This window comes from Pleurodeles waltl, chromosome 4_2, assembly GCF_031143425.1.
Source record: "Pleurodeles waltl isolate 20211129_DDA chromosome 4_2, aPleWal1.hap1.20221129, whole genome shotgun sequence".
NCBI lineage: Eukaryota > Metazoa > Chordata > Amphibia > Caudata > Salamandridae > Pleurodeles > Pleurodeles waltl.
The window spans coordinates 430,896,990-430,913,207 of NC_090443.1; the positions used below are offsets into that span (position 1 = coordinate 430,896,990).

The 16,218-nt window shown below is 43.1% G+C and overlaps 1 protein-coding gene across 2 annotated transcripts in view; it reads right to left on the bottom strand.

Moving 5' to 3' along the window:
• LOC138292866 (transitional endoplasmic reticulum ATPase-like) overlaps positions 1 to 16,218 on the bottom strand; it is a 187,998-nt gene that overhangs the window by 140,229 nt on the left and 31,551 nt on the right. For both annotated transcript variants that reach the window (XM_069231705.1, XM_069231706.1), the window contains exon 10: positions 14,180 to 14,292. In XM_069231705.1, the coding sequence (XP_069087806.1) occupies positions 14,180 to 14,292 (113 nt within the window). The remainder of the gene's footprint in view (positions 1 to 14,179; positions 14,293 to 16,218) is intronic.

Below are 16,218 nucleotides of genomic sequence, written 5' to 3' on the forward strand. Positions count from 1 at the left end.
CAAAAAATAAAAATCCCCGGTGTCTAGGGTTTCTGCTCCCCTTGGGGGCGGACTGGCCTAATACAAATAGGCCAATCTGCCCCCAAGGGAGATAGAAATGGCCTAAAATAAAATTGTCCACCAGCGGAGCGACCCATGCCTAAAGGGTCGCGACCCACGTCTAAAAAAATAAAAAAAAAAAAAAGACCCCTGGTACCTAGAGGTTTCTGCCCCCCCTGGGGGCAGATCGGCCGAATTACAATATTCCGATCTGCCCCCAAGGGGGGCAGAAGTAGCCTAAAACAAATTTGCCCTCCAGGGTTCGCTCCCCTTGCGTGAAATTGACAAAAACAAATCCCTGGTGTCTAATGGTTTCTGCCCCTAAGCCTAATAAAAATAGGGCGATTTGCCCCCAAGGGGGCAGAATTGTTCTAAAAAGATTTTTCCCCCCAGGGGAGCGACCCTTGCCTAAGGGGTCACTCCCCACGTCTAAAAAAATAAAACAAACAAAAAAATGATCCCTTGTGCCTAGAGGTTTCTGATCCCCCTGGGGGCAGATCGGCCTAATTACAATAGGCCGATCTGCCGCCAAGGGAGGCAGAAATGACCTAATACAAATTTGCCCCCCCAGGGGAGCAACCCTTGCCTAAGGGGTTGCTCCACTCACGTGAAACTGACCAAAAAAAAATCCCCGGTCTCTAATGGTTTCTGCCCCCCTTGGGTGCACATTGGCCTAGTAAAAAATAGGCAGATCTGCCCCCAAGGGTGGCAGAAATGGCCTAAAGTTAATTTTGGCCCCAGGGGGGCGACTCTTGACTAAGGAGTCGCTCCCCACATCTAAAAAAATAAAACAAACAAACAAAAATGTATCCCTGGAGTCTAGAGGTTTCTGCCACCCCCTCCCGCCCCCCCCCCTAGGGGCAGATTGGCCTACTGCCTACCCGTGGGGGGCAGAAATGGCCTTGAAATAATTTTCCCCCCAGGGGAGTGACCCTTGCTCAAGTGGTTGCTCCCTTTTATTGTAAATAAACAAAAAACAAACTCCCTGGTGTCTAGTGGGCATTTCTGCTGCCCAATCACATCGCGATCGGGCAGCAGAAATGCTGAGAGAGACATCAAAGGAAAGGAAAGGAAGGCCTTTCCTTTACTTTGATGCCTCTCTCACCCCCTCCACGTGATCGGAGGAGAAATGCTTTTGCATTTTTCCTCCGATCAGGTTCCAGTGCGAAGAGGGCAGCCTCTGATGAGGTCAGCACGCGATTGTGTGCTGACGTCATCAGGCGCCACAGGGGTTCAGGAGGGGGGTGGGGGAGGAAGGGGAAGAAATTCCCCTTCCCTCCCTGCCCAGGGGAGGGGGTGCCAGGCCCGAGGACCCATAGCAGGACGAGCTGGTCTCGTCCTCTGCACACGACGACTGTGGCCGAGGGCGAGTCCTGCTCGTCCAGGGTACCCAAGAGGTAAATATCTGGGGTAATTAGCAGTACATGATGAAGAAGTGACTTGTAGTTACTTTAGGGCATGAGTTACAGTTACTTGAGATAACCATAATGATAACTCCTGAATTTCTATGGTTTTGTGCGAGTAAATTTAGAACCTAACTATAATGTCCCTGTAACCTCTGTTTTTTTAAGTGAATTTCTAGAGTTTTTGAAATCCTATTTTAACTATAAGGTCACTTTAACCTTTGGTTTATTCAGTGAATTTCAATGTTTTTTTAATGTAAAGTAATTTTCATTACTATACGTTAATCCAACCACTGCGCCCCCGTCATGCACATTTATGTGATCAATAATTTTACTGCAGATGTTAAAGCAACATTATCAAAGAGGTCATTAGTGCTGTAATTTGTGGTATAGTTAGGAGTGCATGGCGAGGGCACGAGTTATAGTTATATTAGGGTGCAAGTTATAGTTACTTGAAATAACTCAAATTGCTGAATTTCTATGGTTTTGTACGCTTAAAAACTGAGCCTAACCTTAACGTCCTTGTAACCTTTGTTTTTTTAAGTGAATTTCAGTTTTTTTAAATTCGATTTCAGGACTGGAGGTGAGAATTATGCTTTCTTTCTTCACCTTTTATTCAACAGCAGCCATTTCAGAAACAACAACTACAAATCCTATGAACCTCAGGGATAATAACAAAGGTCACAGCCAATTCGAATGTCCCTTCGAATGTTATAGGACTCACTCACCACGTCCTCTTCCTCTTCTTCACTGCTCCTCGCAGCCTTCAGATAAGTGCCTTGCTTCTCTTGTACTGTGCTTAGAGAGTGCTTTAACTTTGTGTTTTGGTAGCATTTTGATCTTGTGTTGTTTTCAGGATTCACCTGCAGAAGATCGTTCGCTTCTACGCAGTGCACACTGCCAAACAGCATTGGGCAGTGCGGTCCTCCGGCCGCTTAGGGGAGTCCGCTTGCCATGGCAGGCTTGCCTTGTCGAATGAGCAGATCCTCCGTGTGTGCTGTTCAAAACACCATTTCACTGTTAGAATAGCATGCTGAGAGGTAAACCCGTGGCCTGCCATTTTGCCCGTCAGCCTGGAGTGACATGCCGCCGGGGTCACTATTTACCGGCAGTAACTTGGCTTGGCAAGTGCAAGGAATCCTTCCATCACCCCGTGTGCGCGGTGACGCCCCGATCGGGGTCAATATTCTGAGGTCAGCACCTCAACTGGATAGCTTATGTGCTAGTGCTCGGTGGTGACGCTTCGACCTGAGGTCTGTAACAAGCCGGTGCCTCACACAAATAATTTTTTACATTTGAGGTTTTTACCTCAGCTATGTGGGCGATAGCGCCCTTCTTTGAGGGGACACTACCCCGGCTTGAGTGAAGCCGCTGGCTAGACCCTGACAGAAGGCAGCCACTGTGCTATTCTTGTATATTATCACACCCTGACAACAGAAGGGCAGCAGTCCCCCATCTTGCCTATTAGGTGCCGCTGAGCCCCAAGGCTTCCCCCATAAAATATCTCCCAACATGCAAGAAGTACATGACTCCTATACTGAAGAGGAGGCCATTACTTACCTCCCTATTGACGAGCACTTTTGTGATATCATGATGCTTCCATCCACAAGGCGGTCTCAGAGGCTATGGCTCAATCCGAGGGCAGACCTTCCAGCCTTTGAGTAAACCCCAGACCTCAGTGCCCTCAAGGAGCGCACCGGCGTCGATATGGACACTTTTACTCATCGCCAGTGCGTTCTCCTAGACCAAGCGCCCACTGAACCAGCTGGTTTCCGCTGCCGGCCCTTTAGGCCCAGCCCTGAGTCCCAATTCTCCACACCCTCCCTCGCCAGGAACAGACGACTCTCCCCCTTCTGATGGCGAGCCCAAACTGGGCAGCCTTGGTGCCTGCACCTGACATCCCCCTCCACACCTTCTCCTTCTGATAACCCCGGCCCCTCGGCTGCAGTGGAGTCCAGCATGTTGGACCCTAACTTACTCCTCCATCCCTAGTCTTTGGACTGGACACTGGCTGAGAAGGTTGCCTTCTCATGTTAGAGGAAAGGTTGCGTAAACCCCTCGACAAAGAGGTGCAAAACCGCCTTCACATGGGATGCCCACATCCCTCCCTGGCAGACAAGGTAGCCCTCATGCCGGAAGTTGAACCACGCATGGCAGCCTTCCTTGCAAAGTATATTTGCGGCCCTAAAAAAGGGATCGATCGGTTCTTGCGCTCCTGTCAGGACAAGTTGTTGGACTTAGCCGGCCCGTTAACTAAGTTACTAGGCATGGCGGAGGACACCAAGATTTCTGAGGCCCTGATCTCCCCCGGCCTCCTCTCAGGATGGGCCCAGAAGGCGATTATCTTTTTGGGTAATGCCAACTGTGCTATTTCTACAGAGCAGAGACGGTCCCTCCTGATCAAGATTGATCCTAAAATGGGGCACCTGGCACTTCAGAGGCGGGCCCAGTGGCTCAAGGGGATCTCTTTCGTGAACGCTTTATCAAATAACTTAGTAAATGAGTAGCCACTTTTGCCTCACTTGATAAGGTCCAATCATCTATTAAGATGATCTTCACTCCCTGGGTTTTGCCGGGGACAGTTGTGGCAGCGGGCGCTTGGCCGGCTGTGACAACAAGCCTCTTCCCGAGGCCAAACACTGCGACGTCCCCAGTACCAGGACCAATCCAGATTTGGATGCTTCTATCCCTCCTGGGGATATCCCAGGCAGCAAGCCTATGGAGGTACTTCCAGAAGCGGTTTACCAACAAAGCAGTTCCCACAGTGAGTGTAATCCCCTTTGCAACAGTGAAACTGGAGGGCAGGTTGGCAGAGTTCCTTCCCAATTGGCAGACTCTCACATCAGACGCCTGAGTATTGCAGACAGTTCAAGGGGATCAAATACAGTTTTACGACTGCCCAGTTCAATACCAGGTTCCTCCCCCACTTCGGTTTAATGCCAAGGAGTCATCCTTGGTCGACGCCGAAGTGCTGGAGTTACTGGAGAAAGGGGCTGTGGTACCTTCTTCCCCCCACTCTCTAAGTTTCCTCAGCAATTTGTTTCTAGTAGACAAGCAGGATGGCAGCAAGCGTCCAGTTATCAATCTCAGGCAGTTCAACAAATGGGTGGTCTGACCACCATTTCAAAATGGAAGGTATCCCTCTGCTTTGTGACCTGCTCCTCCCAACAATTGGTTGGTAGGGCTAGACCTGAAGGATGCCTACTTAATACTCCCTATTTTCCCTCCTCACCTTCGTTTCCTCCAGTACGAGTGCCAGCAGGTTATCTACGAGTTCACAACTCTTCCCTTTGTACTACCATCCGCACCGTGGTGTTTCACCAAGCTGCTCCACCCGGTGTTGGAATCCCTCATAACCCGGGAGGTCCGGCTCATCATCTACCTGGACGACCTCCTCTTAATGAGCCAGGATCAGAGAACCCTTTGGGTACATCTGCAATGGGCAATATCCTTGCTTCAGTCTTTAGGTTTTCTCATAAACAAGCGCAAGTCAGTTCTAGTTCCGACACAATCCCTTGTGTTCTTGGGGTTTGTGATCGACTCCGTTCAGATCAGGAAGGTAGCCAAGATATGCCACAAGTTGACTCGAGTCCTATTCAAACAGGAGGTTTCCCTCAGGCAGATTGCGTGGGTGGTCGGTCTTTTGGCCTCCTCCGTCCAGGCCATCTTCCAGGCCCCCTCCATTATCGGGGGCTTTAGCGACTCAAGACGTCTCATCTTTGAAAGGGCCTTATGTACTCTCAACCGGTTCTGTTGTCGGAGGAAGCGTGAGCAGAGCTTCACTGGTGACTGGCAAATATGGAAACGTGGAACGGTTGAGCTATCTTTGGTTGCCAACCAGCCCTGAGCTTCGAGTCAGACGCCAGTGGTGTAGTTTGGGGAGCGCGCTTTGGTGATTTGCCACCTGTGAGAAATTATCAGAACTAGAGAGCTCTCTCCATATCAACTGTTTGGAGCTTCTGGCCTGCTCCTTTGAGGTCAAATGCTGAACGAAGGATCGGGTCCAGTGCACAGTCCTTCTCAAGATGGACAATGTAGCAGCAGTGTGCTACATCAACCACCTGGGGGCGACGCGTTCCAAGTCAATGGCGGACCTAGCCAAAAGCTTTTGGAAGTACTGCCTGGGAACGCAAAATCTCGGTGATGGCAGAGCATCTCCAGGAGCCGACAACAGTAGGCAGACTGGCAGTCCCGATTACTGAAGGATCTCAGCCTCTGGAAATTGGATGCCACGGTCTTCCAAGTGCTGAGTTCTCAAGGGGGACCTTTCTCAGTTGACCTCTTTGAGTTGAGGCTGGAGCACCAACTGAACAGGTTTTTCAGCTGGAGAGCAAATCCACTGGCACTAGCAACAGATGCATTCCAACAGAATTGGGAGCCGGAGAAGGGATACGGTTTTCCCCCCTTCTCAATAATCATGATAATGTCGACCCAGGTGCTACGTCAACAGTCGGGTTGGTGGCTGTCACACCCCTTTGGAGGTCTCAAGTATGGTTTTCGGTTCTGATGGAACTGTCTTGGGATTCTCTAATCCGTCTACCCCTGTTTTCTCTTCTACTTCGGGATCCAGCGAGGAATCCCCATCATCTGATCTGAACAGGTCCCTCAGCCTTATGGAGTGGAGGATTACCAGTTACGTTGGTATGTCCCGGGCCTTTTGCAACAGGCTGCAGATCTCCTCACCAAAGCGTTGGCAGACAAGAAGGTTAAACGATACCGATCGGCGTGGCTCAGATGGTTGGGTTGGTGTTGTCAAAGGGACCTGGATCCCAAGGGAACCTCCACTTTGAATATTCAGAACTTTCTGACTTCTTTAGTGGAAGAAGGTAAGGCCTACAGGAAAATTAATTCCTTTCAATTGGCATTATCGGCGGGTCATGGCCCATTAGGTGGTCATCCAGTAGGGGAACACCCTTTGACGTGTAAGCTCCTTCGCCAGATTCAACTGACTTTTCCCCCTTTTCTGCTGTATTCATCTCTTTGGGATGTGAAAGTGTTGCTCACTCTTCTTCTCTCTTGTCTAATAGGCAAGTAACTCTCTCGTAAGCAACTGTCAGTGAAACTAGCATCCTTGTTGTGACTTATCTCTTGTAGGCGAATTTGGGATGTTGGAGTGTTGGATGTCACTGGTCGGGTTTTTACCCCTGAGGGAGTGACCTTTCTGCTTTCCAGGAGAGCGAAAACGGATTCTAGGATAATTTCACATCCGACATTCCCGGATTACCTGAATTTGTGTGTGGTGAAATGCTTGAAGGCTTATGAATACATGACAGGAGAGTTACTCCATACCTGGGTAGGGACAGCTCCTTATTGTTCTTACAGAACCTCATAAAGCAGTCTCTTAACCGATGATTGCCAGATGGGTGAAGTGGGCCATTTAAGAAGCCGGGATAGACATGCAGGAGTTTGGAGCTCATTCCAGCAGGGGAGCAATGGCTTCCAAGGCTTTTTCTTTGAGAGTTTGGAAGATATCATGAATGCAGCGGATTGGTCTTCAGATTTGGTCTTTAAGAATTTTTACTTTAAACTGCTTAATTCTATGGCATCTTTGGTGGAGGACAAGCTTTGAACTAGCATAATCTTTAACTCTGGTCCTGAAATAGAATATAACATTTCCTAGCTTTCATAATGGAAAGTTTCAGTTCTATTAAGGACACACTGTGCCCACCCGGTAGGCAGAACTCCATAATGGCTGTGAGTTACGTTTTTTTCATTTGAAACATTACACTTGTTGCACGTGTACTGTATTCGTGTTGATTATCGACATTGCTCTTTCATTGTCAGTTTGTAAGCGGTTAAAAGACTTGTATTTAACATATACTTACACCATCTATTTCTCATAGACAATGATGGGGGCAAGCAAGACTAAGGGTTACCCTTCATCTATTCGTCGCTTGAAGAAAGAGGAAGAGGACGTGGTGAAAAAGTCCTATATAATGCGAAGGGACATTCTAATTGGCTGTTGACTTTTGATTTATACCTGATGTTCATGAGATTTGTAGATATTGAATAAAAGGCGAAGAAAGAAAGCATAATCCTTGCTTCCGTTTCCTTAATAGATTTGAAAATTTTCGTTATGAAATCTAGGAACTTTTAAATTCTATTTCCTAACTATAACGTCCCTGTAACCTTTGTTTTTTAAGTGAATTTCTATGGGTTTTTTTTATGTAAAGTAATTTTCATTACTATACATTCATCCAGCCACCACCGTCCACAGCCAAATGACCCAGCGCCTGACCTGCGAACAGGCCCTGCGGCCAACCCCTATAATCACTCAACCCCACACAGTGCAGTGGTGGTTGGCCGCAGAACGTCGCTTTCAACCAGGCCCTGCATCCAACCAATATAACCACCCAACCCCATGCAGTGCTTGGCCTCTGGCGGTGGGCAGCATGGGTTGGCCGCAGGGCCTGCCCTTGGCCAACCCCTATAACAACCCAAACTCCTGCTGCACACGGCCTTTGGCCTTATGCAGCGGGCCTTAGCCAGAGGCCCTGGCCTATAGCCAGGCCCATCAGCCAACCCTCCTGCATGCACCCAAACCCACGCTGCACACCGCCTTCAGCCATGTGCAGCATGAGCTTGGATGCAGTTGGTGTGTTTTTTTTCCATTTTTTCTGGATCTGCAGATTCACCTGAGGAATCGCTGATCCGCGAATCCACAGATTCACTTGTGGATCAATGGATCTGCAGAAAAAAATGGGCAATTTTCTGCCCATGACGGGTCCCTAAGGAACCCCTCTATGTGTCCTATGGGGTCAGGATACCTTCATCCAGAACCCTAATGTGTTTTTCACTGCTAGTTTCCCACCCTCCGAGTCTATGCAAAAAAAGAAAGTGGCAGCAGCAACTTTTCTGTCAGGTTGTGGCCAGCCAATCAGGGCCTTGCTTTACCCCTGGATTCACAGATCCGGTCCCGATCCGTGGAGGATCCGAGTCCCTATACAGCCATATTTTCCGCCCTTCTATTACTCCAAAACTACTGAATCGATTCACATTAAACCACAAAAAGCGTGAACTGCGCAACAGGATCTAGCTTCCTGCCAAATTTGGTATAATTCTGCTCAGTGGTTTGGGCTGTAGGCATGTCTAAAGGTCCAATATATATATATATATATATATATATATATATATATATATATATACATAAAAATATATATTCACATATATATTTATGTGCTGCTTTAGGATATATATATATCCTAGTGGTGGTCACCACTAGGTAGTTATAGTAAGCCTCTAGTTTCTATAGAAAGAGTGTTTTTGTTTTGCTAATAACTTTGGCACTGTTTGATGAACCTTCACAAAAATTTTCAAGAAAATACAACTTTCACTTCAGCTGCTGTCTGGCAAGTTTCAGGGTAATCCGTCAAGTGGGAGAAGAGAAAAATATATATATATACATGTGCTGCTTTAGCCTATGGCACATATTCATGGCAGGTGAATGTGGAAAGCAGATAAAAGCAACCAAATATGCTTCGTCAATCACCAACAGGAAAGGTACTTTCAAGGATGTAATGAGAATGGAGATACTTTATTTTAGTTTACAGTACATTCAGGATGGACAACACATTTCAGTTGGTTTGCAGCATGGAATATTATTTTTCTGGAATATTGGGTGAAATGTTTGAGCAAGTAGTAAATTATTCGCTTCATCATTTTTCAATATCAGGAAGTCACCATTTCACATCCTACAAACTTCACAATAATGTTCAAGTAAATTAGCAGATTTTTGCAGGTGTGTTGTGTACATTGAAGAGTAATATAATTTTTGTTGAGGCAATCAATAAAGAGCCTTGCATTTTCCACTTCACCTTCCAAATACAGAAAATATTGTTGATGTACTGCACCCAACTTATAATGTTGTTAATGTACATCTGGTAATCACCTTCATGTAACACATGCTCCTCCTACCAGCCCATATGCAAATTTGCATAGTTGGGGGTGAAGCAGGTGCCCAGGTTAGTCCACCTCAATTGGTGGTAAAAAGTATATTGAAGACAAATATGATTTTATCTAAGCACCAGTTAATCATTCTCAATAGCATTTTAAAGTGGCCATATAAACTGATGATCAAGTAATGTTCCACAGGTCTTAGTTTGTCAGTTTGTCTGATGGTTGTATAAAGAAAAGATATGCCTGTGGTTGCCATAAAGTAATCTGGTTTCCATCTCACATCAACTATCCTACATAAAAACCTCAATAGAATTCCAGATGTAAGATGGCAATGTTTCAACATAGGACTTAAGAAGTGATCAACATAGGAGGATGCATTCTCAAACAAACTGTCATTCGCCATGATTATTGGTTGGTCTGGTGGTTTATGGATACACTGATCCACCTTTGGTAGAAGGTAAAGGATCAGATGTTACGTTCAGGAAATGATATTCATCTGTGTTTAGCAGACCATCTTCCCACCATGTATGCTATTCCTCATGGAATTTAAGTCTGGTCTTCTACTAATCAGCCTTTGTGATCATCTCGTGGAACTCTTTGTCTGACAGTGGCTTACTGTCTAAAGAAAGTACTCTACGTATTGTTCTTTAGTCTATAAAAAATAAACCCTTCCTTATGAGCAAGGTTAATAATAGCCAATTTGTCATCCTTAAGCTATTTCAATGTTGTTTAGAGACTCCAATGTTTTTATGGTCCTCGGATCATTCTTTGTTTTTGCTACTGTCCTTAGATGCGATTTGTTCAAGTCAGGAACAACCAAATTACTGTATCATATAAATGTATGTATATGACAATGCCATATCTTCCATTTCATTCTGGTTAGACTCCCTTTCCCACATTTTTAGATTATACAAACTATCAACATCAGCAATACATAACTCCTTCATTGTTTCATTAGGCTTAAAATTAGGCATTGCAGGCTTTACACCACAATAATTTATGTTTTTACCATTATCTTTAGATTTAGAGTTAGTGAAACATTCCCCAAGTTTCAATTTATGTGTATATTTATATACTTCTCTTCCTAGTTTTGAGTGTATGAAAATGTTCACTATAGCCAAAATGATAAATCCATTCCTAACAACTGTAACTCAGCATTAGACAACTGCATAGTTGTTAAATTACCACTACAGGATCCGCGCTTGATATTAATTCTTCTTGATTCTTGTATTGTATTGTCTGGTTTTTGCTCCTCCCTGGTCCACAGCCCCAACGTTGTTATGTCCTTCTCCATGTTTCTGTTTTGACCAACAATGTTTTCTTCTGGGGGGGAGGGAGGGGTTGTCCATAGAACTACCCAAGTATAATAGTCGGAACACCTCTAAAAAAAATACAAGCTTCTTTTGACACACTGTAGAGGAGGACCCTTCATCCACATCTGTGTCTGGCTCTGAACTAACATCAGAACTGTAGCCCGTATTAGTGAATTCCTGACATAATCTGCTTGTTTCCATATGTTTCTCCATCTGTACTGGGATGAATGTCCTGGCAAAAGTATGAACCTGACCTTGCTCATAGTCACGTATGTCCCTTAAGTATTTGGTTGCTTTTTCTCTTTGATCACTTCTTCCTCCTTTTTTAACTGTAATTTCATTTCTTTCTCATACATTTTTATGAGTGTTTCACCCTCATACTGTTTCAGGTGCTCTAGTAATGCTGCAATTGATTTTAAAGTTTCCTCTCTGTCAAGTTTAGCATATTGTATCAATATATTTAACAGTTGCATTGTTGCTGCAGCATTATTTTCTGACCACTCATTGATCATCACTGGGTTTATTTGATTTAGTGGGCAATCTACCTTTGGATATGCCGGCCACCACAATTGGGTCATTACAAAATAAAGTAAATGTCTAAATATTTAACTGAAATTAACTCTTTTGAACTGGCAGGTCTTAAATATGATGAGGAATCATAGGTGCATGTAGCCAAGTGAAAACTATATTTACCACAAGGTTTTCCTTTCAGTTTGCCTTTCTTTGCTTTGTTTATTTAAGAATTAGTTTTGTATTTTAGTTTTGCTTCCTGGGTTTGTATACTTGTCAATTGTTTTCCCTTCTCTTTTTAGGTCGATTGGACTATAAATCTGATCTTCAATTGGAAAATGTTGTTACATTAAGATAAGAAACAATGATATGAACTCTCTGACTAGGCATTTGAATATGGAAAGTATGTAGATTTAATAAATTTGTGTTGTACTAACAATATTGTTTGAAATTATGGGTATATTATGGCCCACCAGAGCACGAAAATGTAATCAGACTTGATGGCATGTATATACAGAGATATAATAACTCTTTGAGTGTTCATTTTCAATGAGATACAGCTCACCAGGGCAAGATGTTGTCCCCCAGGGAAAGACTTATGCGACAGGCTTCTGAAATTGGGATACATTTAGCAATAATAATGAGCAATAGTAATGAAACTGTTCATATTGAAAAAAATTATGATAACTGTTCTAAAGAAAAGAAGATAAAAAAATGTTTTTTCTTGATCAAAATGAATTGCTTGAACCAAAACCATTATAAACTTGGTAACTTTTACACTAGAAGATGGCAGACATAATGAACTTAATTTACAATGTGATCTGAAATCGTGTAACAAATTTAGCAAACATTTCCTTTAAATGAACGTGTATGATAATAGGGACCAATATGACTAAAACTGGCATACCTGCAAAACTGCGTCGTCCATCCTGAGTGGTGTTGGAGAAATGGTCTGGTTTTCCGGTAAAAAATTATATACACAACGCGAGCAGTTTGTGGTGAAGAAACATTGGTTTATTGGGTGGAGGCCAACATACTTGATGCGTTTCGGAGACACCTCTCCTTGGTCACGGGTCACGTGGTAGTAGGCACTTTGTTATGGTAAATGCCATAATGAAGTGCCTATTACCACTTGACCCATGACCAAGGACTGGTCTGCACTAGGTAGTTAGTTAGGTAAGCTTTTCCATAGAAGGAGCATGTGTTGGTTTGCTAATAACTTTGGTCCTGTTTGAAGCATCTTCACAAAACTTTCCCAAAAAAGGTTCACCCACCGTAGCTCCTTCCTTGAAAGTTTTGGGGTGATCCTTTAACTGGGGGCCAAGAAAAAAGAGGCATCCCAAAAAAGCACACGCCCCATGCATTTTCCATAGATTTCTTTAGACAATCCTACAACAAAAACTGCTGAACGGAATTACACCAAGTTTGGCAAGAAGCTAGATCTTGGTCCGCAGATTGTGCTTTTTGTGATTCCGTGTGAATCCGTTCTGTGGTTTTTGAGAAATGGAGGTTGTAAATAATTGCATATCTAGATGGTTGGAACTGTGAGAGTCTTGAGATTATATTATGAGGGTCTCAAACATATTATGTATAATCCATTAAGAGCCCTGGGGAGCCCAACCCCGGGGCCAAAATCATTAAACAAGGGAAGGGGGCTGTGCAGCGTGGGATTGGGTGCATGTGGAGGGTTGACCGCAGGGTCATGCATGGTTGGGGAGTTAGATTTACATATCGTAATTATATAATACTTTATGTTTTAAAAAAAACTAGAAACTCACTGAAAAATAAGGATTAAATTAACACTATAGTTAGGTGAATTTGTCAAAGACAACATTAACATTGTAAACTAAAAAGACACAGAACTTCACTAGTATAGTTAGCAGAGCTAATTATAACTTGCACCCTTGCCAAGCACTGCTTATGAACTCACATATTACATCACTCATGTCATGTTCTATGACATCACTGATGACATCTCAAATGACATCACTGACACCATGGATACATAAAATGCGAGGCAAAACTTAACTTGTGGAAATGATTTGCCAATTGACTAATTCAATGCACTGCAAATTAGGCACAACTGTTCCCCTTTGATTCTGATCTTTAAAAAAAGAGTAGGTGTATAACATATCAAATTAGAATTTGCACAATTAATTTTGCATTGTCACTTATCACTTTTGATGCTTGCACATCCTTTAAAAATGGCCAGAGTAAGACTAAACCTACCTAATGAATCTGGTTATCGCTAATATTGTTGTTATAAGGAAAAATGGGGATTATGGAAAGATTACAAAACATCACTTTGAATATCCAGCTCTTCTGATAACTGTGTGGATAAAGATTAATTTATGATATCACATTAACAGATTATTTTGAAGACATTGTCTAGGTTCAAAGGAACTAATTGTCCTATTAAACATTGGAGGGAAAGGTACAGAAATCTAAAACAAATTTGTTCATGTTGTAATATTTATACGGGGCTAAGGTTACCAACATGCTTAACTACATATATGACTCTGGACACTTAACGGGCTACCCTAAGTATAGCAAAATAACAACAGAGCAGAGATGAGGATTATACACATTATTAAAGAAAATATCTCTGATCTCAGGGTTGGCAATGTGTTATTTTCCATTCACATTAACACATCAGTTCACCAAATAACAAAAGATTAACATTAAAATTTACTCTCGGCTATCTGGCAGATCCTTCTGAAAGGAGTTATCAAAAGTCAGGAAAACAATGTGAATCAAGATTACATAGCCTTTCTAGCAAAAACACAAATAAATGTGGAAAATGCTGCTACATGGGACAGTCATTACTTTGTGAAGATGTCTCATTCTACCTCTGGAAAGTGATGATGTTGCCAATCTACATCACAAAAGATCACCAAGCAGGTAAATTCTGCTCTGTGCATGTCGGCTGCCCAAGTACTGTCCCCCAAATTTGTGTATATGGGCCTTCTGAGATCTCCTAGTCAATGTTCCCCCCCTCCTGATTGTGGCCCTGCTCACCTTCTCCAGATCCACATCATCAGCCAGCTTCATGTTCTTGGTATGTATCTGTAGAATTTCTAGCCGGCCAGTAGAGTCTGGAATCCCAATGTCTATCTCACGATCAAAGCGGCCTGAGAAAGAAGAAAATACACATATTTTGTGGTCCTTGCAACTCTTTGTGGACAGACTGAGAATATTTTCATGGAATTACATATAGGTACCCTGACAAACATCATGAATCACAAAGTAATACCATGAAGACCCCCATTTGTAGTGCTAGCTACGCATCCAGCAAGGGGCCTATAACCAGGGACACTGGACTTTATGTGAAAATGCCTCATTGGCGTTTTCTACACATTTATAGATTTGCCACATAGTGAACCGTCTGCTGCATAATTAGTAGATTTCACACAAAAAAATTCTAGCACAGATGGTTTAAAAGTTACTAAAAAGGCGCTGCATGTGGTTGCATGAAGCAGTGTATATGTTGCAAAGGCTAACTGGTAACTCTTTCAGTTGCTGATTGCTGTACTGAGGTGTTAAATTTTTACTAACGAGATGCACCATTTCACAAACAGTACACGTAGTGATTAAAATGCCCAAATAACAATATGATTCTGCTAACGATTGTGGCATACTATGCTGCCTAATGTGCTACTTCTTGCCAAATAACTGTGGGATTTTCTGTAATGTCTAAGTGATTTTAAGTATTATCAATGAATGCTCGCCATATTATACATTGGAGTAATAGGAGCGCTTAGAGTGCTAGTGCTAGGTAAGGTGGGAATTTCTTGAACCTCTTATCCGCTCTCCTCTTTTAGTTAATTTTGTCTCATCTTTAATTGTTATTGTTTTATAGTACCTGTGAAATTTCCAATCGTTTTCAACTATATTGTCAGGAGTGGTACCTATTGTCCCTGCTAGGCAGACCAAGAAACATAGAGGATATGGTACCGGTTTCACCCTCCTTGAACATTCTAATGTATTACTTCTGTTTTCCACAGTAGATAACAACATAATATGTAATAGTGGTCTTACCAACGGGATAGATATTTTCTGTTATAATATACTTAGGTGCATTTGGGAAACATTTTGAGTACTGGGTTCGAAATAAGTGCTAACTGTGTTAATAATGTATAGATATTCCATGTTTGAATATTTGAATGTATTGCGCTATTTCTGAGACAGACTTTGTCTATAGATATGTACAAAAAGATGTATGTTTATTGATATTATACAAATTGTGTAACTGATAATGTAAATTGTTTTCTTTACTGCCCAGAAGAAGTGGTGTTGTAACCGTGAAACACGTGTTGGCTGTTCTTTTTTGCAGTTTGCTCATGGGAATCAATATTTGTTCTAAAGAATATTTGTTTTTCTTTGAGGAGCATATTGTATAAATTGTAAATGAGTTTATGGACTGTATACATTGCTTTAATACTTATATGAATGAGAATCTATTTGACTGCTCAACCAATGAAAAACTGCACTCATGGTTTAATTAGCTTTGTAACATTTTCTGTATGTGATACTCCCCATGCCCACTCATTGCATGACTAAACAGCAAGTCAGCCACAGGACCACTATGTCACAGTGGTTGTGGCTCCATCGTATTTTAGGGTGGGGCTACTTCCACCGATATTCCCTGCCCAGATCCCTGCATTTAAAAAAAATCAAAAACTCACTATGGGGCGTTGGTTCTAAAAATCAAAATAAAACCATGAGTGGCCCAAAAGCATAGTAGCCTGCTATGCAATGAGCTAACAAAAGAGATCTACCTATGAGGCAAATGCACTTTTCTCCAGAGAACCCCTAGAGGAAGACGGTCATCGGCAAATTTGACTGGCTGTCCGCCATCGTGGCCGATGTTGACCTGAAGGCGTGGCAGATCACACACTTGGCCCTGAATGAGCCCCTAAATCCCAGCAAACAACCCTTGTACAAGACACAATACAGAACAAGGCTCAGAAAGTCCTACGCCAAACATACAAAATGTAAGTAGCCGTGTCTGCCGACTACATTTGAATGTCACTATCAGAACAATGCACAGTACAGGG